This window comes from Muscardinus avellanarius, assembly GCF_963383645.1.
Source record: "Muscardinus avellanarius genome assembly, chromosome: 1".
Classification (NCBI taxonomy): domain Eukaryota; kingdom Metazoa; phylum Chordata; class Mammalia; order Rodentia; family Gliridae; genus Muscardinus; species Muscardinus avellanarius.
The window spans coordinates 178,878,124-178,900,693 of NC_137786.1; the positions used below are offsets into that span (position 1 = coordinate 178,878,124).

A 22,570-nucleotide genomic window follows, 5' to 3' on the forward strand; every position below is an offset into this window, starting at 1 on the left:
GATTATGCCAAATCCCTCGCTGGCAGTACAACAGAAATGGAACAAGATCTGCTGGTCTGACGAGAGGTCAGCTAGTGGTGATAGGAAACTCAGCACGTAGGTGTGGGCAAGTTCTCTTCTGGCTAAAGTTTGTTCCTCAAATTCAGGTTCATGAGATCTTCAGGTGGAGATATTGGGAATGTGAGTCTGGAGTGTAGGAGAGGGTTCTGGGCCAGATAATGAGTTTATAAGTCAACATATTGATGGCCATTGAAATTATGGGCACTGTGGCAGAGCACAGAGGCCCCACCAGACCTTGGGGGATGAGGTAGAAGAGGGAGAGTGTAGGAGGAAGATGGGTGTTTAGAGGAAGGCGAGTCCTACAAGAGTGGGAACCAGGGGGAGAGAAGAGCCCACTGGTGGTACAAGAGCTCAGGATGGAGAGTTCTGAAAGGAGGCCCTTGGCTTCAGCATGAGAGACTGCTGGGCGCTCAGGGGAATTCTGAGCAGGGCTTCCAGGCTGCTTTTGTACGGTTGGTCTAGTCTGAGCGTGAAGGACACCTCACTCTAACCTCTGAGCATTGAGGCTCTAAGGGAGTGGCAGCCTAGTACTTGGTTTTGGTCGGGGACCCTAACCTCCGGGGACAGACTCTACCTAGTGCCTCCCTCTGCAGTTGACGTGTGCGTGTCCATGGATTTGTACCTGCGGAAGGTGAGCCCTCACATTGTTAAAGGTGCAGATCGCTCACTCTATCACTAACTACTTGGCTTGTTTGTTTACTTCTTACCTCTAGTTCCTGTTTCTTCTACCTGTTCCAGTACGATCTCTGAAGACCTCTCCCCACCCAGCCACCAGGCCAAAGGAGAGGTTCGCTTCCTAGAGCTACAGAAGGTTGCCTCCTCTTCTAGTGGGAACAAGTATGTCCTGTGCCGCTTCTCCTGGGAGGGGTCTCAGCCTCCATCCAGTCCTCAGATCTTGCCTTCGAGAGGCCACTCTGTTGAGCGATTTCATCCTCAGGGAGCACTCGGAGTGTGCTTCAGATCTGGGATTTCCTCATATGACCTGGAACTGGTTGGGGTCTCTCGTGGTCAGGCCTTCCTCAAAGGCAGTTCCCTGTTTATGGAATTCCCTTCTTCCTTGGAGACTACGATAGATAAACTCCCTTCTCTCATTTTCATTCCATAGAGGGAAGGAGAATATCACTCCTCTTCCCCCAGCAAAGAAATTAAAGCACAGAGAAGGGAGGAGAAAAGTAGCACTGCAGACAGAACTCAGGTGCAAGGGCTCCCGACCAGTGCTCACACCAACCCTGCATCTCCTTCCTCAGCTTCCTCTCAGGTTCTCCAGCCTCTCCCATGGGCGACATCCTGCAGACACCCCAGTTCCAGATGAGACGGCTGAAGAAACAGCTTGCAGATGAGAGAAACAACAGGGATGAGCTGGAGCTGGAGTTGGCCGAGAGCCGCAAGCTCCTCACTGAGAAGGGTAGGTGTCTGGCTCACTGTGGAGTGAGGAATGGGTAGCACCCCATATCCCTCTGCTGGCTCTGAAACCTAATAAGAGTTCGGTCCTGGGCCGAGGGTCAGGCTGACCTCCAGGAAGCTGGGTTTTCCCTTCCTGTAGATTAGACACTGCGCCTCATCCTCCTCTCCCTGCTCCCATAGTTCTGTGCTGACTCTCCTCCCCTCCTCTCCTGCTCCGGGCCAGATGCGCAAATCTCCATGATGCAGCAGCGCATTGACCGCCTCGCTCTGTTGAATGAGAAGCAGGCCGCCAGCCCGCCGGAGCCCAGGGAGCTCGAGGAGCTACGTGGCAAGAATGAGAGGTACCGCTGCCCTCCTCCCTGCTGCCAGGACCTCCTGCCCCTCTAGGAGCGCGCTCCTCATCACTCGCCTCCCCTGTAGCCTCACAGTTCGACTGCATGAGACTCTGAAGCAGTGCCAGGACCTGAAGATGGAGAAGGGCCAGATGGACCGCAAGATTAACCAGCTTTCTGAGGAGAATGGGGACCTTTCCTTTAAGGTGAGGGGGAGCTGGCTTATGCGTGGAGGCCTCTCAGGGCTGGTAGAGAAGATTGTCCCAGCAGCCGGGTCAGGTGTCAATCTCTCGAGACCTTTATTCTTTGCCCCTTCTTTGTCCCATAAGTGGCTGCTGCCAGTGTGTTGTGTTGTGGCCTTCAGGTTTTAGTATAGTTCTGAATTAGAGCTGTTATTGGCTGTGATTGGTTCAAGAGTGGGGACACACCATAGGAGGCTCCCAGCCCCTGCACTTCTGGGTGCAGGCGGGAGTGGTATGCCATTTTTGGCCCTGGGTGATGGGACTTCCTCTCACCTCAGCTGCGGGAGTTTGCCAGTCACCTGCAGCAACTACAGGGAGCCCTCAACGAGCTGACAGAGGAGCACAGCAAGGCCACTCAGGAGTGGGTGGAGAAGCGGGCCCAGCTGGAGAAGGAGCTCAACACAGCCCAGCAGGACAAGGTAACCTTCTGCAGGGGAGGCAGGGCCACGGGCCGGACCCCGTTTGCAGAGCCGAGTTCACTTTACCACGCTGCTCTGCTGGGCCTTCGGGAAGCAAGCTGCCTTCTCTTCAGGTTTCCTAGTGTGCTGTGATGGAAAGGTGTAGCTGAGGCTGGCTTTGAACCTGTGCGATCCTCCTGCCTCAGTCTCCCAAGCACGGGGATTAAAAGTGTGTGCCACCACGCCTGACTTATGGTTTATTTTGAAATGGTTTAAGTTACCACTCGCTGGCCTTGAACCTGTGATCTTCCTGTCTCAGCCTCCCAAGTTCTGGAATTATAGGCATATGCCACCGTTTCTGACTCCAAAACCCCAAAATTTTTGAGCATCTTGTTGGAGTTCAGGAAATTTTGGATTTTAGATTTCCAGATTGGGGATGTTCAACCTCTGTTATTGTTGCTCTGCCATGTGTTAGCCATGTAGCTCTTGGGCGAGGCACTTAACATCAGATTCTTGTCTCTATAAAAGAGGCATAGTAAACGAGGCATGGTGATGCATGCTTATAGTCCTAGTACTTGGGAGGCTGAGACCAGAGGATGGTATATGTTTAACCTGGCTACCTCGTGAGTCCCTTCACAACATAGTGATACTCAAAAAAAAAAAAAAAAAAAGAAGAAGAAGGCAGGGCTGTGTCACATGCTTGTAATCCCAGCATTTTGGGAGGATGGGACGGGAGGATTGTGGTTCGCAGATAGCCTCTGCTACTTAGGCCCTTTGTGGCTCAGTGAGGCTCTGTTTTAAAATAAAGAATAATAAAAAAAAAAAAAAATAGGTGTCTCCCCTTTCAAAAACTTTGCCAATTGGACTTATGTCTTTATTGGTCATTCAAGAGGGGCAAAGGAAATAACCTTTTAAAACTCAGGCAAGGCTGGGCGTGGTGGCGCACGCTTGTAATCCCCACGCTTGGGAGGCAGAGACAGGAGGATCGCGCAGGTTCGAAGCCAGCCGCACGCGCTGGCTTAGGAGACCCTGTTTCCAAATATAAAATGTAAAAAGAGGTCTGGGAGTGTAGCTCGGAGGTAGAAGGGCTTCCAGGAACCCCAGTACCACCAAAAAAAGAAAAAAAAAAAAAAAACTCAGGCAAACTGAATGTTTGTCTTGTCTTGTAACTTGTCAGAGGAGACAAATTGAAAAAAATAGGGCTGGGAATGTAGTTTGGAGGTAGAATGCCCCCGGGTTCCATCCCCAGTACTGTGCCAAAAAAAAAAAAGGTGTGTGGGGGAGTGCTGGGAGTATATCTCAGAGATAGAATTCTCCTGGGCTCAATCCCCAGTACTGCAACACACACACACACACACACACACACACACACACACACACACACCCACCCACCCTCCCTCCCTCCCTCCCTCCCTCCCTCCCTCCCAGACTTGTGAGTGGATTGAGAATTCATTGATGTGCCTAGCAGTGCCTAATGCCTAACCAACAATGGTGGGGGAGTGGAGTGGGGCTACTTTTAGACAGGCCATTGTTTGGGTAATCTGGGAGTCAAGGCTCTGAGGAAGGGAGTATAGTAATGCATTTGGAAGTGATCTCTGTACCCTTAGAGAAGTGGTAAATAGCTCACAGTATGTCTTAATTCAGCTCTAGAACCGGGGCTAGGAAGCCAGGTCCCTCCCAGGCCAGGGCATAAGAAGATCTTGGTACTAAGACGGTAGGGTCACACCCTTTGTGAGTGTTCATGAGGGCCTGTGTGGTCATCTAGTGCCTGTTCCACCTTTTTCCACTCTTTATTCCCAGAAATGCCTTGAGGAAAAGAATGAAATCCTCCAGGGAAAACTTTCACAGCTTGAAGAACGTTTGGCCCAGCTGCGGGAGAACCCACCCCAGGAGAAGGGCGAGGTGTTGGGTGACATCTTGCAGGTAGGACTGCACAGGAGTGGCTGGTGAGACCTGTGGCTGGGCGCTTCCTCGTTGTTGTCTTGGTTCCCAGGGGCAGGCTGGCTGAGGGGCCATATTGATCCCTTTCTCTTTATCCTATCAGCTGGAAGCCCTGAGGCAAGAGGCCTCCACTCTCGCTACAAGCAACACCCAGCTCCAAGCCAGGGTGGAGGCTCTGGAGAGTGAGCGGAGCAAGCAGGAAGCCCAGCTGCTTGCCGAACGGGGTCGCTTTGAAGAAGAAAAGCAGCAGCTAGCCAGCTTGATTGCTGACCTGCAGAGCTCCGTCTCCAACCTTGGCCAGGCCAAGGAGGAGCTGGAGCAGGCCTCTCAGGCTCAGAGGGCCCAGTTGACTGCCCAGGTGACCTCTCTGACCACGGAGCTCACCACGCTCAATGCCACCCTCCAGCAGCAAGATCAAGAACTGGCCAACCTGAAGCAGCAGGCCAAAAAGGCGCAGGCCCAGCTAGCCCAGACCCTCCAGCAGCAAGAACAGGCTACCCAAGGCCTCCGCCACCAGGTGGAGCAATTGAGCAGCAGCCTGAAGCAAAAGGAGCAGCAACTGGAAGAGGCAGCCAAGGAGCAAGAGGCAGCCAGGCAGGATCACGCCCAGCAACTGGCCACTGCTGCCCAGGCACGCGAGGCCATCTTAAGGGAGCGAGATACAGCCCACCAGCAGCTGGAGGCACTGGAGAAGAAGGCTGCCGACCTAGAGGTTCTGCAACAGCAGCTTCAGGCTGCTAATGAAGCACGAGACAGCGCCCAGACGTCCGTGACACAGGCCCAGCAAGAGAAGGCAGAGCTGAGCCAGAAGTTGGAGAAACTCCATGCCTGTGTGGAGGCAGTCCAGCAGGAGCGGCGTGAGACCCAGGCTCAGGTGGCAGCGTTAGAGACCCAGCTGAAGGCTGAGCAGCAAAAAGCAACAGAAAGCAAGAGGACGGCCCAAGAGCACCAACGGACCCTCGAGGAGACTTTGAAGACCACCAAGGGCAGCCTTGAAGAGGAGAAGCGCCGGGCTGCAGATGCCCTGAAAGAGCAGCAGCGCCGGGTCTCGGAGCTGGAGGCAGAGTCCCGAAACCTGGTGGAGCAGCATAAGCGGGGACAGAAGGAGCTGGAAGAAGAGAAGGTAGAGCGCAAGGGCCTGGAGGCCCGACTCCAGCAACTTGGGGAGACCCATCAGGCTGAGACTGAAGCCCTGAAGCAGGAGCTGGCAGAGGCCAAGGCCTCCCAGCACAGGGCTGAGAGTGAGTGTGAGCAGCTTGTCAAGGAGGTGGCCACCTGGCGGGAGAGGTATGAGGACAGACAGCAAGAGGAGGCACAGTACGGTGCTGTGTTCCAGGAACAGCTGATGACCCTAAAGGAGGAGTGTGAGAAGGCACGCCAAGAGCTGCAGGAGGCAAAGGAGAAGATGGCAGGGATAGAGGCCCACAGCGAGCTGCAGATCGGCCGGCAGCAGAGTGAGATCACTCAGCTCCAGGCCTGCCTAGCAAGAGCCCACCAGCAGGTCCAGGAAAAGGAGGTCAAGGCTCAGAAGCTGGCAGATGACCTCTCCACTCTGCAAGAAAAGATGGCTGCCACCAGCAAGGAGGCAGCTCGCCTGAAGGCCTTGGTGCGCAAGGCAGATGAGCAGCAGGAAACACCCTCCCGCGAGCTACTCAAGGAGCCTGCGAGAGCCAGTGACCGAGAGTCTGAGTGGCCGGAAGAGCAGCAGGGACGGCAGTTCTGCAGTACCCAGGCGGCACTAGAGGCCATGGAGCGGGAGGCTGAGCAAATGGGCAGCGAGCTGGAGAGGCTGCGGGCAGCGCTGATGGAGAGCCAGGGGCAGCAGCAGGAGGAGCGCGGGCAGCAGGAGAGGGAGGTGGCACGGCTGACCCAGGAGCGGGGCCAGGCCCAAGCTGACCTTGCCCTGGAGAAGGCAGCCAAGGCAGAGCTGGAGATGCGGCTGCAGAACGCCCTTAATGAGCAGCGCGTGGAATTTGCTACCCTACAAGAGGCGCTGGCCCAGGCCCTGTCAGAAAAGGAGGGCAAAGACCAGGAGCTAGCTGAGCTTCTTGGGCAGGAGGCAGCCCAGAGAAGGGAGCTGAGGGAGCTTCAGCAGACTGTGGAGCAGCTGAAGGCACAGCTGGCTAAGAAGGAGAAGGAGCACCAGCAGGCTGTGGGCATAGCCAGTGGAGAGGGTGCTTCTGGCTCAGGAGCCCAGTCAGAGGCTGCTGGAAAGAAGGATTCGCGAGGCTCGGAGCTGGAAGTGCTGCGAGCAGAGGTGAGCAAGCTGGAGCAGCAGTGCCGCCAGCGGCAGGAGCAGGCTGACGGCCTGGCACGCAGCCTGGAGTCTGAGCGCGCCGCCCGGGCTGAGCAGGACAGGGCCCTGGAGGCTGTGCGGGGCCAGCTGGAGGAGACAGCCCGGGAGCTGGGACACAGTCAGGCTGCCTCAACCTCAGCCCAGAGGGAGCTGGCCACTCTCCGCACCAAGACCCAAGACCACAGCAAAGTCGAGGAGGAGTGGAAGGCCCAGGTGGCCCGCAGCCAGCAGGAGGCAGAGAGAAAAAGCAGTCTTATCAGCAGCTTGGAGGAGGAGGTGTCCATCCTGAACCGCCAGGTCCTAGAGAAGGAAGGAGAGAGCAAAGAACTAAAGCGGCTAGTGATAGCCGAGTCAGAGAAGAGCCAGAAACTGGAAGAGAGGCTGCGCCTGCTCCAGGCAGAAACGGCCAGCAGCAGTGCCAGAGCCGCGGAACGCAGCTCTGCTCTTCGGGAGGAGGTACAGAGCCTCCGGGAGGAGGTGGAGAAACAGCGCGTGGCTTCTGAGAACCTACGGCAGGAGCTGGCCTCACAGGCAGAGCGAGCCGAGGAGCTTGGCCAAGAATTGAAGGCTTGGCAGGAGAAGTTCTTCCAGAAGGAGCAGGCCCTCTCTGCCCTGCAGCTGGAGCACACCAGCACTCAGGCCCTGGTGAGCGAGCTGCTGCCTGCCAAGCACCTCTGCCAACAGCTTCAGGCTGAGCAGGCAGCTGCCGAGAAGCGGCACCGGGAGGAGCTGGAGCAGAGCAAGCAGGTGGCCGGTGGGCTGCGGGCAGAGTTGATGCGGGCCCAGCGGGAGCTTGGAGAGCTGGTGCCCCTGCGGCAAAAGGTAGCAGAGCAAGAGCGAGCAGCTCAGCAGCTACGGGCAGAGAAGGCCAGCTACGCAGAGCAGCTGAGCATGTTGAAGAAGGCTCATGGCCTGCTTGCAGAGGAGAACCGGGGTCTGGGTGAGCGGGCCAACCTTGGCCGGCAGTTCCTGGAAGTAGAGCTGGACCAGGCCCGGGAGAAGTATGTCCAAGAGTTGGCAGCTGTGCGTGCTGATGCTGAGACTCGCCTGGCCGAGATGCAGCGGGAGGCGCAGAGCACTGCCCGGGAGCTGGAGGTGATGACCGCCAAGTACGAGGGTGCCAAGGCGAAGGTCCTAGAGGAGAGGCAGCGGTTCCAAGAGGAGAGGCAAAAACTTACTGCCCAGGTAAGGTGCCTGGCTCAACAGCACCCTGAGATCCAGACCTGCGAGGGTGGGACATTGTTCTTTGCGCCCTGCAGCCTTTGGCTCCCACAGTGCGGTGTTGCCTTCCCTTGCTCCCTGGGTGGCAGAAAAGGAGAGGTGGCTGGTAGAGGTCTGTTGCTCCTCTTGTCCTAAAGAAAATATCTGTGGCCTTCCTTTCCCTGAAAGCTCTGTCCTGGAGAGCCAAGTTGTGATGACCACCAGCCTTTTTTTTTCTTTTTTCTTTTTTTTTTTTTTTGTGGTACTGGGGGTGAAACCCAGGGGCTCTTCTACCTCTGGGCTATTCTCCCAGACCTATTTTATATTTTATTTGGAAACAGGGTCTCACTAAGTTGTTGAGAGGCTCACTATATAGCTGAGGCTGACTTCAAACCTGTGTGATCCTCCTGTCTAAGCCTCCCAGGTGCTGGGATTACAAGCATGTGCCACCACACCCAGCTCACCACCAGCCTTTTGTAGAGGCACTCCTGCACTGGAGGCCTCAAGAGCCACTGGGGACTAGAAGAAGCCAAACTAACATTTAAAACCTTATTATAAGTAAAGCCAAGATGGTGACACACATCTGCAATCCCAGTATGAAGGAGGCTGAGACAGGAGGATTAAGGATTCAAAGTCAACCTCAGCAACTTAGTATCTATTCCAGACTAAAAATTAAGGTGGGCATGGTGGTGCACGCATATAATCCCAGTACTTGGGAGGCTGAGACAGGAGGATCTCATATTCATGGCCAGCCTCAGCTACTTAGTGAGGGAGGTCCTGCTCAACTTAGACCCTATTTCAAAATAAAGAATAAAACATTGGGCTGGAGATGTAGCTCAGAGGTAGAATGCCCCTGGGTTCAATCCCCAGTACCACCAGAAATTAATTAATTAAATAAAATAGGGCTAGGGATGTCGCCCAGAGATAGAACACCGCTGGGTTCAATTCCCCAGTACCCTTTCCCCCTAAAATAACTTACTGTAAGTAGTCCCCAAGAGAAAGTACCAGAGCCCCGGTGAGGTCAGCCTGCAGCAGGCTAACGCCCCTCAGCCCCGTCTCACTGTCTCCATTGCTCCTCCTCCATGCACAGGTGGAACAGCTAGAGGTATTTCAGAGAGAGCAGACTAAGCAGGTAATGCCTGGGGTCCTTGATAAATGCTGGCTGCTTAAGCGGTGACCAGTCTCGGTGCATGACCCCGGCTGCAGCTTGCCTCCGCCAGCTCCCGTTGTGAACTGTTTGTGAAGGGGGCAGGGTCAAGCCCTGGAATCCGGGCCCAGGCTGCCCAGGAGTGCAGTGTGGTGGGCCCTCTCAGGCCTCATCCCACCCATCCCAGGTCGGCCTCTCCACTTTCTTTGCTTTCTCTCATCTGCCTGTCAGGGACAACGGGTAGCATAGGCTTCATCTTTCCTGGGCCTGAACCAGTGACAGACTCAGTCCAATGATTCCAGAACCTCTTAAGTCCTATTTCTAGTTAGAGATACTCAAAAGAGTAGCAGAGTTACCCAAGGCCTTGTTTAACACAGAGCCCTTTTCCCTCAAGAGTGTGGAAGTATCTTGGGCATACAGGTGATGTGAAGACAGCGCTCACAGGATGAGGGAGGGCGGTAGGCTCAGGTGCACATCCACACTCTGGGACTTTTAACTCCATGCGCAGCATAGAGCCGTCTAGAGCAGGAAGCCAAGGTTGAGCGTTGCAGAGGGTTCTGCACCAGATGGGTCACCTGGACTGGCTGCATCCCTCTCAAGAAGATCTCTGTGCTCCTGGGATATCGTGCCTGTAGAGCTGGTGTTTAGTGAAAGCACCCCCCCCTCGTTCTTCCTGTCACCTCCTCCAAGGATCCTGAGATGGTGGGGAATAATCAAATTGGAAAGCAAACAGTTAGCAATGGAGCCCTGCCTCTCCCTCTGCGCCTGGTCATGCCCGAACTCCCAGAATGCTTGGAGGAGCTGGGACGCTTGTGGCTGTTTCAGTTCTTCTCATCCCTTTCCTCCCTTTCCTCGTCCTCTGTGGGAGTGGGGGAGCTTGGAGTACATGTGTTGCCCTGCTCTTGTCTTCCAGCGGTCTGTCCCCCCATGCTAACCACAGTGGCCACGCTGCTGCACCAGCCTAACAGCCCACAGAGACTGGGGAGAGGTCTGAGCAGCTGGGCGCTTTGCTTTGGCAGTTTCTGGGAGGGAGGGAGAAGAGATGGGTTTCCATTGACCGTGTCTGCTAGACCAGCGGCCAAAGTCCCCTGTGCCCGCCCAGTTTGGGAAGGTGGCAGCAGCTGGGTGGTTGAGGGGCAGCAGCGCCCTCAGGTCACTGTGCCGGCTCTGGTGGCAGCAGGCTGGGCTAGAATTCACATGGGCAGGCGGCCCTGGCAAGGCCTGTGTGGGCCACCTCCCACAGGCCTGCCTGCCAGCCTGAGCAGTGGGCTGTTTCTTCAGTGGAGGCCAAAGGGCCTGACCTCATTCCAGAACCAGGGGTGGGGAGAGTGGGCTGGGAAACTCCCTGGTTTGCCTGGACCCTCCCTGAGTGTTGTCTGCTCTCCCCTCCCCAGGTGGAAGAACTGAGTAAGAAGCTGGCCGACTGTGACCAAGCCAGCAAGGTGCAGCAGCAGAAGCTGAAGGTGGGATAGCTGGGCGATGGCCTGGCTGCTGGCTGTCTCAGACTAATGATGGGGGAGGAGAGTGCTCTCAGTCCTTAGGGAGCCAGGGCAGAGGAGGCGCCCCAGGGGCCTGGCAGCCTCAGGCCACCTTCTGTGGCTCACAAGCCCAACATGTGCCTTGTGGGACCTCTCATGGGAAGACCCAGAGCCCTATTCTACACTTTTCACTGTCTACTGCAGCTGCTAGTTACCTGTTATTTTTTAAATTTATATTTAAATTAAATAAAATTTAAAATTCAGCTGGGCGTGGTGGTGCACGCTTGTAATCCCAGTACTTGGGAGGCTGAGACAGGAGGATTGCAGGTTCAAACATAGTCTTAGCTAAGTAGGCCCTCTGCAACTTAGACCTTGTTTCAAAATAAAGAATAAGCTGGCATGGTGGTGTGTGCTTGCAATCCCCGCGCTTGGCAGACGGAGACTGGCGGATCGCGCAGGTTCAAAGCCAGCTGTGCTGGCTTAAGAGAACCTGTTTCCAAATAAAAATATAAAAATAGGTCTGGGAGTGTAGCCTGGAGGTAGAAGGGTTTCCAGGAACCCTAGTACCACCCCCCCCCAAAAAAAAAAACAAAAAAAAAATAATAAAAAAATAGAGCTGGGGGTGTAGCTTAGGTAGAATGTCCCTGGGTTCCATCTTCAGTACCACACACACAAAAAAATTAGCTCCGCAGTCACACCTTCCCACTGAGGAGTTAGATGTGGCGAGTGAGTGGGTGCCGTGCTGGACAGTGCTCACGGAGGAGGTTTCATCTTCCCAGGCAGTTCTGTGGAGCAGTGCGGGTCTGGGTCTCTGGCTCAGAGTGTCAGTAGCATGGGTTAGCACATGCACTTCCTGTTCTTAATGCTTTCAACCACGCCACCTTCTTTGCTCTGGCATTTGCTTTTTGTAGCTCAAGACTGCAGAGCCTTGAGTCAGGGGCTCAGGAATTGGGTGCTAGTGCTGCTGGGACTCACTAAGCTGTTGGTGCAGGGAGCTCAGAGCTGCATTTCTTCTGCTCGCTTTCCCATAGGCTCCATGCTGCCATGATTTCATGATAAATGTGTTTCTATGCTTCCTTTGGGGCTTGCCCTGAGCTAGATAAGGGAGAGGCAAGAGTGGGATGCTTCTATTCAGTGTCTCAGCAAACCGAGCAGCTGCTGGCCTTGTGGGCGGACAGATGCAGACCTGCTCTAAGGAGGTATTGGGCATCACAGATGAGACCCCACAGCCTTTGGAGTTAGGTGGACGAGTTCAGGTCTTATTCTGCCCTTTAGTCACTGTGGCCTGGTCATATGACCAGGGAATTCATATGCCAAGTGCCTGGCACCACCCTCTACACCCAGGATGCTCTGTGCCCCTCTTTGAAATGATTGTATGCAAGGAAAAAGGATGAGATACTTAGTGCCTGGTCTCAGAGGCAAAAATAGGATTGTCACAACTGTCAGAGAGCCAGCAGATGGTGTGAGCTTGGTCAGGAAAGTTTCCACAGAAGTGAACCTCAAGGACATATGGTATCTGTAGGCTGAAGTTGGGAGGAGTGTGTGTGTGGGGATCCCGAGGGGAATGCAGTGGTCTGAAGCACTTGTGGAGCCAGAGCAGCTAGGGTAGGTCAGATTCAGCCCATCCTCCTGGTTGGCTTTCCTCCTTAGGCTTTCCAGGCCCAGGGAGGTGAGAGCCAGCAGGAAGCCCAGCGCCTCCAGGCCCAGCTGAATGAGCTCCAGGCCCAGCTGAGCCAGAAGGAGCAAGCAGCTGAGCACTACAAGTTGCAGGTGAGGAGCCCAGCACTGGTCCCCTCTGCCCTCCCTCGCCCTCTAGGCTCTGCCACACCCTACACACCCTTCTGCCCGGCAGATGGAGAAAGCCAAGACCCATTACGATGCCAAGAAGCAGCAGAACCAAGAGCTTCAAGAGCAGCTGCGAGGCCTGGAGCAGCTGCAGAAGGAGAACAAGGAGTTGCGCGCTGAAGCTGAGCGCCTGGGCCGTGAGCTGCAGCAGGCTGGGCTGAAGACCAAGGAGGCTGAACAGACCTGCCGCCAACTTACTGCCCAGGTGCGTAGCCTGGAGGCACAGGTAAGCATCTGGCTGAACAGATTCACCTTACCCCTGTCCTGTTGGACCCCTCTGCCCTCCTCTCCAAACCTACCCTTGCCTTAAAACTCCTTGCCGTCTTTCTCCTTCCCAGCTTGCCCACGCAGACCAGCAGCTTCGAGACCTGGGTAAATTCCAGGTGACAACTGACACCTTAAAGAGCCGTGAGCCCCAGGCAAAACCGCAGCTGGACTTGAGTATCGACAGCCTGGATCTGAGCTTGGAGGAGGGGACCCCCCTCAGTATCACCAGGTCAGGAGGCAGCCCTCCACCTTAAGATTATGGTTAACTGAGCAGCTGCTGTTGGGCAGGCTATATATTCATATATATTTTTATAACGGGATTGAACCCAGGGGCGCTATACCACTGAGCTATACCCCCATACACCTCCAGCCCCTTTTTTATTTTTCATTTTGAGATAAGGTCTCCTAGAGTTGCTCAGGCTGACTTTGAACTTGGGATCCTCCTGCCTCAGCCTCCTGAATCATTGGGATTACAGGCATGAGCCACCATGTCCAGCTGGAAGTTTATTCTTAGAGGAGGATAAAGAAAAAGTGTGTGGCTAGGTGTCTGGTTAGGGTAGAGCAGAGTGGGAATAAAAAGAAGCAAGTGGTCCGGAGAGGGTTAGAGGAGGTTGTTCTTGTTGAGTCTTGAAAGACTCCAGGGGTGCATGTGACACAGTAAAGAGGAGTGCAGTGCCTTGGGAGCTACGGTGGGGGAGGAACCGCTGGGCTGGAGCCAGGCCGGGCTCCCCCTTGGAAGCTGGCATTTAGACTTGATCCTAAAGGCATTGGGAACCTCAGAAGGATAGGAATTAAGGAGTTCATGGCTGGATTTGCATTTTAGAAAGATTATTCTGATAGCCTGTGAAGGTAAGATTGGAAACACATTTACTGTTTTATTGAACAGTGACATTGCACTTACTGTGTGCTGCTGTTCTAAGCAGCTGTGACACTGATAACTACGTATTTCTCCCCAACACCCCCCTTTCTATTTATTGTATCTCCTTTAACAGATGGAACTGGGGCACAGAGGGGCAGTCACTCGCCCAAGGTCCCACAGTGGTGGAGCTCGGGTTTGAGCCTGGCCCGAGTCCTTGCTTGTCCCCGTTCTGCTGCCTCTCTCAGATGCCATTCTAGAGTCTAGGTGAGGGCATATGAGGCTGGCCAAGGAAGGACAGGTGCATGGAGACGGGTGTGGCTAGAGAGCTGCATAGGAGTGACTGGGCTTGGCCGGGAGGGCTCTGCCCACTCCCTGAGGGGCGGTGCAGGAGAAAGACTGGCTAGGCGGGGCCTCTTCATTGTGGAGTCACGTGGTGTTGGTGGGGCTAAGGCAGAGACCCAGGAGTGGAGTGGAAGGAACCCAGGTCAAGGGCTTTTCTGTGTCCCTCTGAGCATCTGAGAGACGGTTGCTTGATCGCCTCTGGTTGTAATAATTGTAGGGAATGGCCACTTTGGAGCAAAGACAAAATGCCTTCTTAGTTTCAGAAACCACACCTCAGCAGTTCTCTTTCCCACAGCAAGCTGCATCGTACCCAGCCAGATGGCACAAGTGTCCCTGGAGAGCCAGCTTCACCCATCTCCCAGCGCCTGCCTCCCAAGGTGGAGTCCCTGGAGAGTCTCTATTTTACCCCCATCCCTGCCCGGGGTCAGGCCCCCCTGGAGAGCAGCTTGGACTCCCTGGGGGACGTCTTCCTGGACTCGGGCCGTAAGACCCGGTCTGCTCGCCGGCGTACCACACAAATCATCAACATCACCATGACCAAGGTCAGGCTGCTACAGGAGAGTAACACTCACTCCCCTTCAAAGGCATCTTTCCACCAGGTCCCGGGTCGGGAACAAGCAGGGATGACAACCAGTCCCTGTGATTGAGGTCTTGAGAAGGGCAGACTTGCCTAGGTGCCCTTGTGTAGGGAGGGCAGGGCTGGCATCAGCCCCGCCTCCTGACTCCAGTGTTCTCCCTGTGTGCAGCACTGACCGCGGGCACAAGGCGCAAACAGGTGGAAGCTCGTCCTGTGCCTCAGCACGGCCCTGCCTGCTGGGCTCTGGGTTCTTGCCCTCTTGTGGAAGAGGTTGGGGAGCGGAAGCAGGAGAGACGACTTCCACCAAAAAACCTAGAGAAGTTCTAGAAGAGACTTGGGGCCCCAGGAGCCCTGGACTGAGGACAGTGGAGGCTGCAGGCTTTGCCTGGCTCTAGCTCAGGAGGTGCGGCTTCCAGGCTGCATGATTTGGGGTCGCTTAGTGGCACCTCACCCTGAAGCAGACTGATAACTGTAGGTAGCAGACTTAAGACAGCGGGCAGGACAGTTGCCAGGCTCGGCGCCTGCACAGGTGTCCTCGCAAGGCCCGCTTGCAGAAGTGCAGGGCAGCGTGGGAACCATAGGCACATGCTGTGGGCCCGGGGCTTCTGTGGGCAGTGAGAGGCAGCTCTGTAGTGCCAGCCCCTGTAGTGACTCATTGTCTCTTCCAGAAGCTTGATGTGGAGGAGCCAGACAGTGCCAACTCCTCCTTCTACAGCACACAGTCTGCCCCTGCATCCCAGGCCGGCCTGCGAGCCACCTCCTCTACCCAGTCCCTAGCCCGCCTGGGCTCTCCGGACGACGGCAACTCGGCTCTGCTCAGCCTGCCTGGCTACAGGCCCACCACGCGCAGTTCTGCTCGCCGCTCCCAGGCCAGGGTGTCCAGCGGGGCCCCACCAGGTAAGACGACTTAGCCATCCCCCAAAATTAGAGTGGATCCTGCCACAGGGAAGAGGCGAGTTTTTAATCAACCCAAGTCTGGCCTCCTTGCTCCCTTCCTGCGCCAGCACCACCTCCCTTCTGCAGTGTCAGGCCTGCCTGTCCAGGGCGGTGCAGTCTGAGCCGGGCACACTCCGTAAGGGCTCTGAGATCCCTGGTGTGGTAGTGACAGCTGCCTTCCAGGAGTCCTCCAGGCCACATTGAACTACTGATGGGCTGCTGGAGGGCCACGTGGCCAGACTTTCCTTGGAGGCTCCAGATACTGCCTTAGGAATTAATTCTGGTCCCTCCGTTAATTTTCTTGGTGTGAGGCACCATGCTTTAGCAAGTGAATAAGGTATAGTCCAGCCTCCCCAGGGAGAGACCAGTGAGCAAGTCCCCATGATAGAAATACCGGCGTGCCTCACTCCTGTCCTGCAGCACTGGTGGCCCAGGCTTGAGCTTCCGGGTGTAGGTAGAAGGGTGCTCGCTGGGCCACAGGGCAGCCTGCTGGCTCCAGCCCATTGGTTGCACCCTCCTTGCCCTCCACAGGAAGAAACAGCTTCTACATGGGCACCTGCCAGGATGAGCCTGAGCAGCTGGACGACTGGAACCGCATTGCAGAGTTACAGCAGCGCAACCGAGTGTGCCCCCCGCACCTGAAGACCTGCTATCCCCTGGAGTCCAGGGTGAGCCTCGGGCACGGCATCCAGCGCCACCTGCCCACCTGGCCTGAGTGCTCGTGCCTGGGCCTCTGGCCTGTGCAGGAGGGCCATCCTCTCACTTCCACATGGAATGGCCGGCAGCTTGGTGCAGTCACCAAGTGGGCAGGAGCTGACAGAGGAGTCCGCATGGAGCTCCAGGGTGTGGATAGAGAAGGGAAGGGAGGTCTCAGCTGCTCCAACCGTCAGAGCGTGAAGGGTTGAGGCAGCCCCAGTTCTGGCTCCATCTCATAGCCACAGTCCACTGACGGTCTTCCACCCCGTGCAGCCGTCTCTGAGCCTGGGCACCATCACAGATGAGGAGATGAAGACCGGAGACCCCCGGGAGACCCTGCGCCGAGCCAGCATGCAGCCAACCCAGATCGCCGAGGGCACTGGCATCACCACCCGGCAGCAGCGCAAACGGGTCTCTTTAGAGTCCCACCAGGGCCCAGGCACCCCAGAGGTAGGTGACACTGGCCCCTGGTTTTGTTCTGCTTAGCACTGGGCTCTGGTTACCAAGTTTCAGAAGTAGAGGTTTCAGGGGCGGTTTCCCTCCGGCCTGAGGCAAGGCTAGGACTGGGGTAAGGGAGACCTCTGGCTGAATTGGAGAGGGGAACAGGCTAAGTTCGCCTGGCTTGCGATTGGCGTGTCCTCTTGCTACTGCCCAATTGTCCTCTTCCCTGTAGTCTAAGAAGGCCACGAGCTGTTTCCCACGCCCCATGACTCCCAGGGACCGACATGAAGGGCGCAAGCAGAGCACTACTGAGGCCCAGAAGAAGGCAGCTGCAGCTGTGCTTAAACAGGTTTGGCTGGGATCAGAGGGGCAAAGAGGCTCCAGCACAACCATTCTGGTGGAGCTTCGGGGCCGCAGGCTGGCCTGGCAGGCAGCGGTGGGGCTCCCAGTTTGAGAGACTCTCTCCCACAGGCTGACCGGCGCCAGTCGATGGCCTTCAGCATCCTCAACACGCCCAAGAAGCTGGGGAACAGTCTTCTGCGGAGAGGAGCCTCGAAGAAGGCCGCGTCCAAGGCCTCCCCCAGTGCCCGCAGCGGCACCCGCCGCTCCCCGCGCATCGCCACCACCACGGCCAGCGCTGCCACTGCTTCTGCCATTGCCGCAGCCACTGCCACCCCTCGGGCCAAGGGCAAGGTGGGGGCACTGGCAGGGAGGGGACCTGGTGGAAGCACAGGGCCAAGCCAAGGCTTCTGGGGTTGGGGCTGAGGTTCCTGGCTAGCAGCTTATTACTGACAAGAGGAGATCGGGACCCTATCCCCCCAGGAGCCCCTGGGGCTGCTTAGGCATGCCCAGTAACCTGAAGCTAGATGTATCCGGTGTTTTTAAAGGAGGGGATCCCAGGCAAGTGAGTGGGGAAAGGAGGGTTTTCCTGGGCTAGCCTGTTCAGGATGGCAACCCCAGCTTACTCAGCTAAGTGACTTTCTCTCTTTCAGGCAAAGCACTAAAGGGCCAGTACCAGTGAGTGGCCCCCGTGTCCCCGATGCTGACCTCGCCTGGTTCTTTTCCTTCTGTCCCTCTCAGTGCCTTCTCTCAGCTCCCAGGCCAGTGGTGGCCAAGCCCTAGAGACAGTGACGCCTGCGCACACCCTCGCCTGGCACCTGGACCTTCACCAGTGCCGTCTCTGGGCACCGCCTTCTCAGGGCTGGCCCAGGAGGCTTGGAGCTTGGACAGTGTGGGGCCCTCTCCCAGCCTTGCCTCCTGACTTTCCCTTGGAGCTAAGTCACTTCGTCATAAACTTCATCATAACCAGATCTGAGGCTGGCTTGGGGTGACTGGCTCCTTGGGCCCAGCCAGCTTTGCTTTCAGCCTCTGGATCTAGAAGGGACCATTGGAGGAGCAGGCCCTGGGTCCTGCAGCTCCTGGTGGCTGGGACTAGAAGGGACCCTTGCTCTTGAAGCCCAGGACTGGGCGTGAGCTGGTGGGAACCTCGCCTCCTGCTTCCTTCCCACCCAAGGGCGCAGCTGCCCTGAGGATGTTCTTTTCCAGGACAGATGGCCCTGGATCTCGGGGGTGGGGAGCAGCCTTCAGTAGCAGCTCACACCCCACCTTCCCCAGACTTGAACTGGGGTGGGATTTAGAGTGATTGGAAGGTTTTTAAGGGTTGGGATGGATCTTTTCTAAATGTTATTACTTGTAAATAAAGTCTATTTTTCTCCCTTGAGTGCCTTGTCAATAACATCTATTTTTCTCCCCTTTCTGCCTTGATCGGGAAGAGAAAATCTCAGCTCTCTCGAGCCTACCTTTGTCCCTTGGTCCTTATTTTCCTCAGGAACATTAGGGGCCGTTCCCTTCATTTTGGTTTTGTCTGGCTTCTGAGTGGAATCTTTCCCTTCCCATGTCACCTCCTGTAAGTGGAACGGAGGCCTAAATGACTAAGCAGATGGCAAGATGTTTCTGTTGAATAATCTTTTATGAGGCCCCAAAGCCCTGCTGAGAATGAGAGTGTGGGTCAGAAGCAACCACTGCCCCCTTTCCTGGGAAGTGGAGAAACACGTGAATCCAAAATGAAGCCAGAGCAGAATGTGGCCAGAGCCACGCGTGTGGACTCTGGAGAGGCGGCGTTTCAACCTGGCTTCAGTTGGGGTGGTGAGGAAGGGAAAAGGGAAGGTGCTGGCAGGCCTCTAGAGTTGCGCTGGGAACGCAGGCAGGCGCTGAGCTCGGCAGCAGGGAGGTGAGGGTGGGTACAGGGGGCACCAGTGGGAGGTCGCCATGCTCTAGGTGGGCTAGACAGAAGTCTGCATTCGGGGGGAGGTGCTGCTGGCCTGTGGCACTTCCAGGTGGGCAGGCCCCAGGCTCTGGCCAAGACCATGCTGTTGCTGGCCCGGTGCTGGCTCTTGGCCCTGCTGATGTGGGCAGCCAGAGGGCAAGGCAGCTTGAGAGTTGGGCAGGACTGTCCTCGGTTCAGCCTGGGGAAGTGAAGGCAGACTGGGGTCAGGATCAAAGAACAGAGGACATCTGGTCCTCCGGGCCATGCTTCCCTAATTCTTGTGTCTCCATCTCAAGCTGACCTTGGGGAGCGGTGGGCACCAGACTGGAGGCTGCTCTGGAAGAGCCCACCTTTCCCTTCCCCACACAGAGGCAGAACTCCTGTGTCTGGAGGCCTTCCCATGGTTCCTCACCCAGAGCTGGGCCAGGATGACGTGACGCAGGGCTACCTGCCCCGGGTCTGCCAACACGCAGGAAAAGTTGGTGCTCCACAGGGCAGGGCTCAGCTCCTCCAGCACCAAGGCCCTCCACAGCTGCGTGCTGGTGCTCCCGCGCTTCTGGCTAGAATGGGAAGGCAAAGTTGAGAGGCCTGCAAGGGGAGCCCCCCCCCCCCCCCAACACCGGCCTCACCCTGCGAGCCGAGCCTCACCGCATGCTGCCCTCCCTCAGCCGGCCTGGGAGGTGCTCAATGAAGGAACCGTTGCCCAGCCAGTAGAGGATGCTGAAGTGGGGGAAGCGGCTGCAGGCCGCACAGCACAGGGTCAGCGTTCCATCTGAGGATACACATGGCTGTTAGCCCTTCCTCAAAGCAGGCCTTCCCTCTGCCCAGCCCACCTGTCAGCCCCCAACAGCTGCACAAGCCAAGCACCTGGGCCGGAAAGCCCATGAGAGGGGAAGTACAACTGTCTCCAGGAGAGGCCCTAGGCCTGAGCATGGGGACTGCGGGGAAGGGTTCTTGGTTCACATCAGGACTCCACTTCTGAGCCTTCTCAGGATAACCTTTTCCAGTGCCCAGCCTCTGAGACCCTAGGAGCCCAGGCTGGGGGGGGGGGGGTCAGTGCTACTTCATGCCCTGAAGTGGCCAGAGAGCAAGCAGGCTCTGGGTTGAGGGGATGCGCCTGGTAGTCCATTCACAGCCAACATCTGTGAAGGTCCAAAGACCACTCCTTAAGTCTAAGTTCTGTCTCCTTTGATTTCATCTTGGGAGCTGAGCCTGTGTCCATACCGAGACACTGGGTTGGGGAGGAATACTGAGCACAGCCGAGCTAGCCTGCCTGGAGACATGGCGCAGGCTGTGCCGCCGTCCGCCCTCTGGCTGCCTGGCCCCCGGGCTCCCATCAGAATTGCTCCTTACTCGGGGGTACGTCCACTTCCGGCCAAGTCACCTCCAATGCTGGGCACCGCTTCGCTGTTGGGAGCACCGGGGGCCAGGGGCCCTTGGAGATCCCAGCTGAGGCGGTGGCATCTGTGGTGGTCTGAGGTATAGGTGTGGCTCGTACCAGGAGGGTGATGATATGGACACACAGGAGCAGGACCAACGAAGAGCTGGGGTCTGAGGAAGGGACAGTCAGAGGCCAGCAGCTGACTGAGCTGCTCGGCATCCGGGCTCCTAACCTGAGCAGAGATGGTGTTGCTGCCTGTTTAGAGTCCAGCTCTGGCCAGGGAGTCAGGGCAGAGCCCCCTCACCCACCTTTACGCCTCTTGGAGCGAGAGCCGCAGTGCTCAGAACCTTAAAGGAACTTGAGTTGGGCTGGGGTTGAGGCTCACCCCATTCTGTTCCCAGACCCACCCCACTCCACCCCTACACAGCTCCAAGTCCCACCTGGTATCCAGTTCTGTCTCATGGTCACGATGACGATCAGAAGCTGGTATGCTCAGCTCTATATATCTGTGTCTTCTTCCTCTCTAGGGATAGAGTCTCAGAATATGTTTTCTCAGAATATGTGGGCTACTTCCACATTTTCTGTGTGGCTGTGGGAATTAAACCCAGAGGCATTCTACTTCCAAGCTACACCCAGTTCTTGTTTGTTTTTCTGTTTTGAAGCAGGGTCTTGGTAATTTAAGTCTTGCTAAGTTGCTGAGGCTGGTTTGAACCTGTGATCCTTCTGTCTCAGCTTCCCAAATACTGGGATTACAGGCATATGCCCAGCTTTGCTTCCATAGCCTCTCAACAGCAGGGCTAGCTCCTTCCTATGAACCCCACAGCTTCTCTGTAGGTCTGGACATTCAGCGAGCTGCCAGGCACTGCTGTCCTGTGAGGAAAGGCTTCTAGCACAGGCCGGCGGAGCTCTTGTCAGCATATAGACAAAAGCTGCGTTATCACTAGTGACAATCTGACCTACGCCAGCTCTTTTGAACACTAATAAGGTAATGTACTCCAATCTTACTCCTTCATTAGAGATAGGGAGACAGGTCCTCTAAGAGGGGCTAGGATCTTGGCCAGTCCTATAAAAGGCGATGCTGCCCACCGCCAGGGCTGGTTCTGGGAAGGGCAGGATGCAGTGAAGTCCTAGGAAAGCTGCAGCCACCCCCCTGCTCCCTTCACTTTCGCTTTTATTCACCCAGGACTCCAGTGCAGGCCTTGAGTCACGAAGGGACAGCTGCTGCAGAGTGGCCAGAACCCATCCTGGTAAATGCCAGGCCCCTATTCTCCAATGCCAAACTGGGATCTTTTATCTCCCACAGCCCAGGGTCACCCAGGTGTGAACTAGGCCCTGGGGACCCCGGGCTGCACAACCACTGCCATCCTGGCTCTTCTCAGGCTCCCCATTTGCGCAGCCCAGAGGTCAGCTGCATCACCCACCGCCCCTATAAGCCCTCCTCACTTTTGTTCTCAACCAGTTGGCCAGGGCTACGGGTCTAGGTTCACTAGTGGGCCAGGATTCCCCTACCTGACGCCCGCGAAGTCCTGAAGAGTCCTCCTCAGACGCTCCCTTCTGGCACTTCCAAAGTTGCATGCAGCTGTGTCTAGCCCATGTGCCACACCACAGAGGTCCACACGATGCTGGGGGTGTAGCTCAGTGATAGAGCGCTTGCATTTTCAAATACTGCACAAAGGAAGGAGCACCCCCCCCAAAAAAAAAAAAAAAAAAAACCAGAAGTAAACCAAGAATACTTCCCTGCTTGGCCTGCAACAACTCAAAGGCAAGCTGAGAACTGGCCAGTTGCTGAGCACGGGGGAAGGCGCTTCCTCGAGAAGAGGCCGAGGCCCAGCACTGGCCCCAGGAGCTCTGAGGCTACATCATAAATATATTCATCTGGTCACTTGATGGAACGGAGCTGCGGCTGTGACAGGGCCAGGACTAGGATTAGACAAAATCACGCAATGCTCACTCGCAGGGTCTTGCGAGTATTTGAAGGCAGAAGACCAGGGCTGTGAGACTGGACATACATCAAGCTTGAACAAGAGCTGTGGGTCTCAGGTGATAAGAGCCAGGGAGACGGACTGGGCTCAAAGGATGCACCAGGAACATAAAAAAATCAGATTTGTATTCCCACTAAAGGTCACATCCTCTTCTCTAGGGGTCTAGTTCACATGCATGCACCTGCCCCCTGGTAACAGCAGGACCTCCAGGAGTTAGGTCTGGAGGGGAAGACACCTGGGGTTTCCGAGACAGACCTCCTGGAGGACAGTGGGGTGGCAGAAGGGGATGTAAGACTCTACCTTACAATGTAACCAAACCAGAGGTGGGCACTGGGCAGTGGTGGGACTCCAGACTGATAAGTATGAAAATAGTCTTGGTCTTGGCTTCTCACAGCCTGGTATAGGGTAGGCAAACGTGGAAGGACAGGATAAGCCCCTATTCCCGGCCTGAGGATGAGCAGTGGGTACCATGGGAAGCAT

At 56.1% G+C, this 22,570-nt stretch overlaps 2 protein-coding genes across 2 annotated transcripts in view; one reads left to right on the forward strand and one right to left on the reverse strand.

Moving 5' to 3' along the window:
- NUMA1 (nuclear mitotic apparatus protein 1) overlaps positions 1 to 17,934 on the forward strand; it is a gene marked incomplete at both ends in the record, with an annotated part of 38,369 nt that extends 20,435 nt beyond the window's left edge. Inside the window, 19 exons of the mRNA XM_080689392.1 lie at positions 774 to 897; positions 1,308 to 1,465; positions 1,688 to 1,805; positions 1,885 to 2,002; positions 2,317 to 2,457; positions 4,237 to 4,359; positions 4,481 to 7,858; positions 8,964 to 9,005; positions 10,415 to 10,483; positions 12,149 to 12,268; positions 12,351 to 12,569; positions 12,682 to 12,839; positions 14,107 to 14,353; positions 15,057 to 15,285; positions 15,856 to 15,992; positions 16,294 to 16,470; positions 16,694 to 16,810; positions 16,933 to 17,154; positions 17,827 to 17,934. Of these exons, the coding sequence (XP_080545518.1) occupies positions 774 to 897; positions 1,308 to 1,465; positions 1,688 to 1,805; positions 1,885 to 2,002; positions 2,317 to 2,457; positions 4,237 to 4,359; positions 4,481 to 7,858; positions 8,964 to 9,005; positions 10,415 to 10,483; positions 12,149 to 12,268; positions 12,351 to 12,569; positions 12,682 to 12,839; positions 14,107 to 14,353; positions 15,057 to 15,285; positions 15,856 to 15,992; positions 16,294 to 16,470; positions 16,694 to 16,810; positions 16,933 to 17,154; positions 17,827 to 17,934 (6,005 nt within the window). The remainder of the gene's footprint in view (positions 1 to 773; positions 898 to 1,307; positions 1,466 to 1,687; positions 1,806 to 1,884; positions 2,003 to 2,316; positions 2,458 to 4,236; positions 4,360 to 4,480; positions 7,859 to 8,963; positions 9,006 to 10,414; positions 10,484 to 12,148; positions 12,269 to 12,350; positions 12,570 to 12,681; positions 12,840 to 14,106; positions 14,354 to 15,056; positions 15,286 to 15,855; positions 15,993 to 16,293; positions 16,471 to 16,693; positions 16,811 to 16,932; positions 17,155 to 17,826) is intronic.
- Positions 17,935 to 18,743: 809 nt separating this feature from the next.
- IL18BP (interleukin 18 binding protein) lies at positions 18,744 to 20,570 on the reverse strand (the record flags this gene model as incomplete). Its single annotated transcript, XM_080689398.1, has 5 exons — positions 18,744 to 18,926; positions 19,140 to 19,287; positions 19,376 to 19,499; positions 20,081 to 20,278; positions 20,549 to 20,570. The coding sequence occupies 5 exons, from the start codon at positions 20,568 to 20,570 to the stop codon at positions 18,744 to 18,746; spliced, it is 675 nt and encodes a 224-aa protein (XP_080545524.1).
- Positions 20,571 to 22,570: the final 2,000 nt, after the last annotated feature.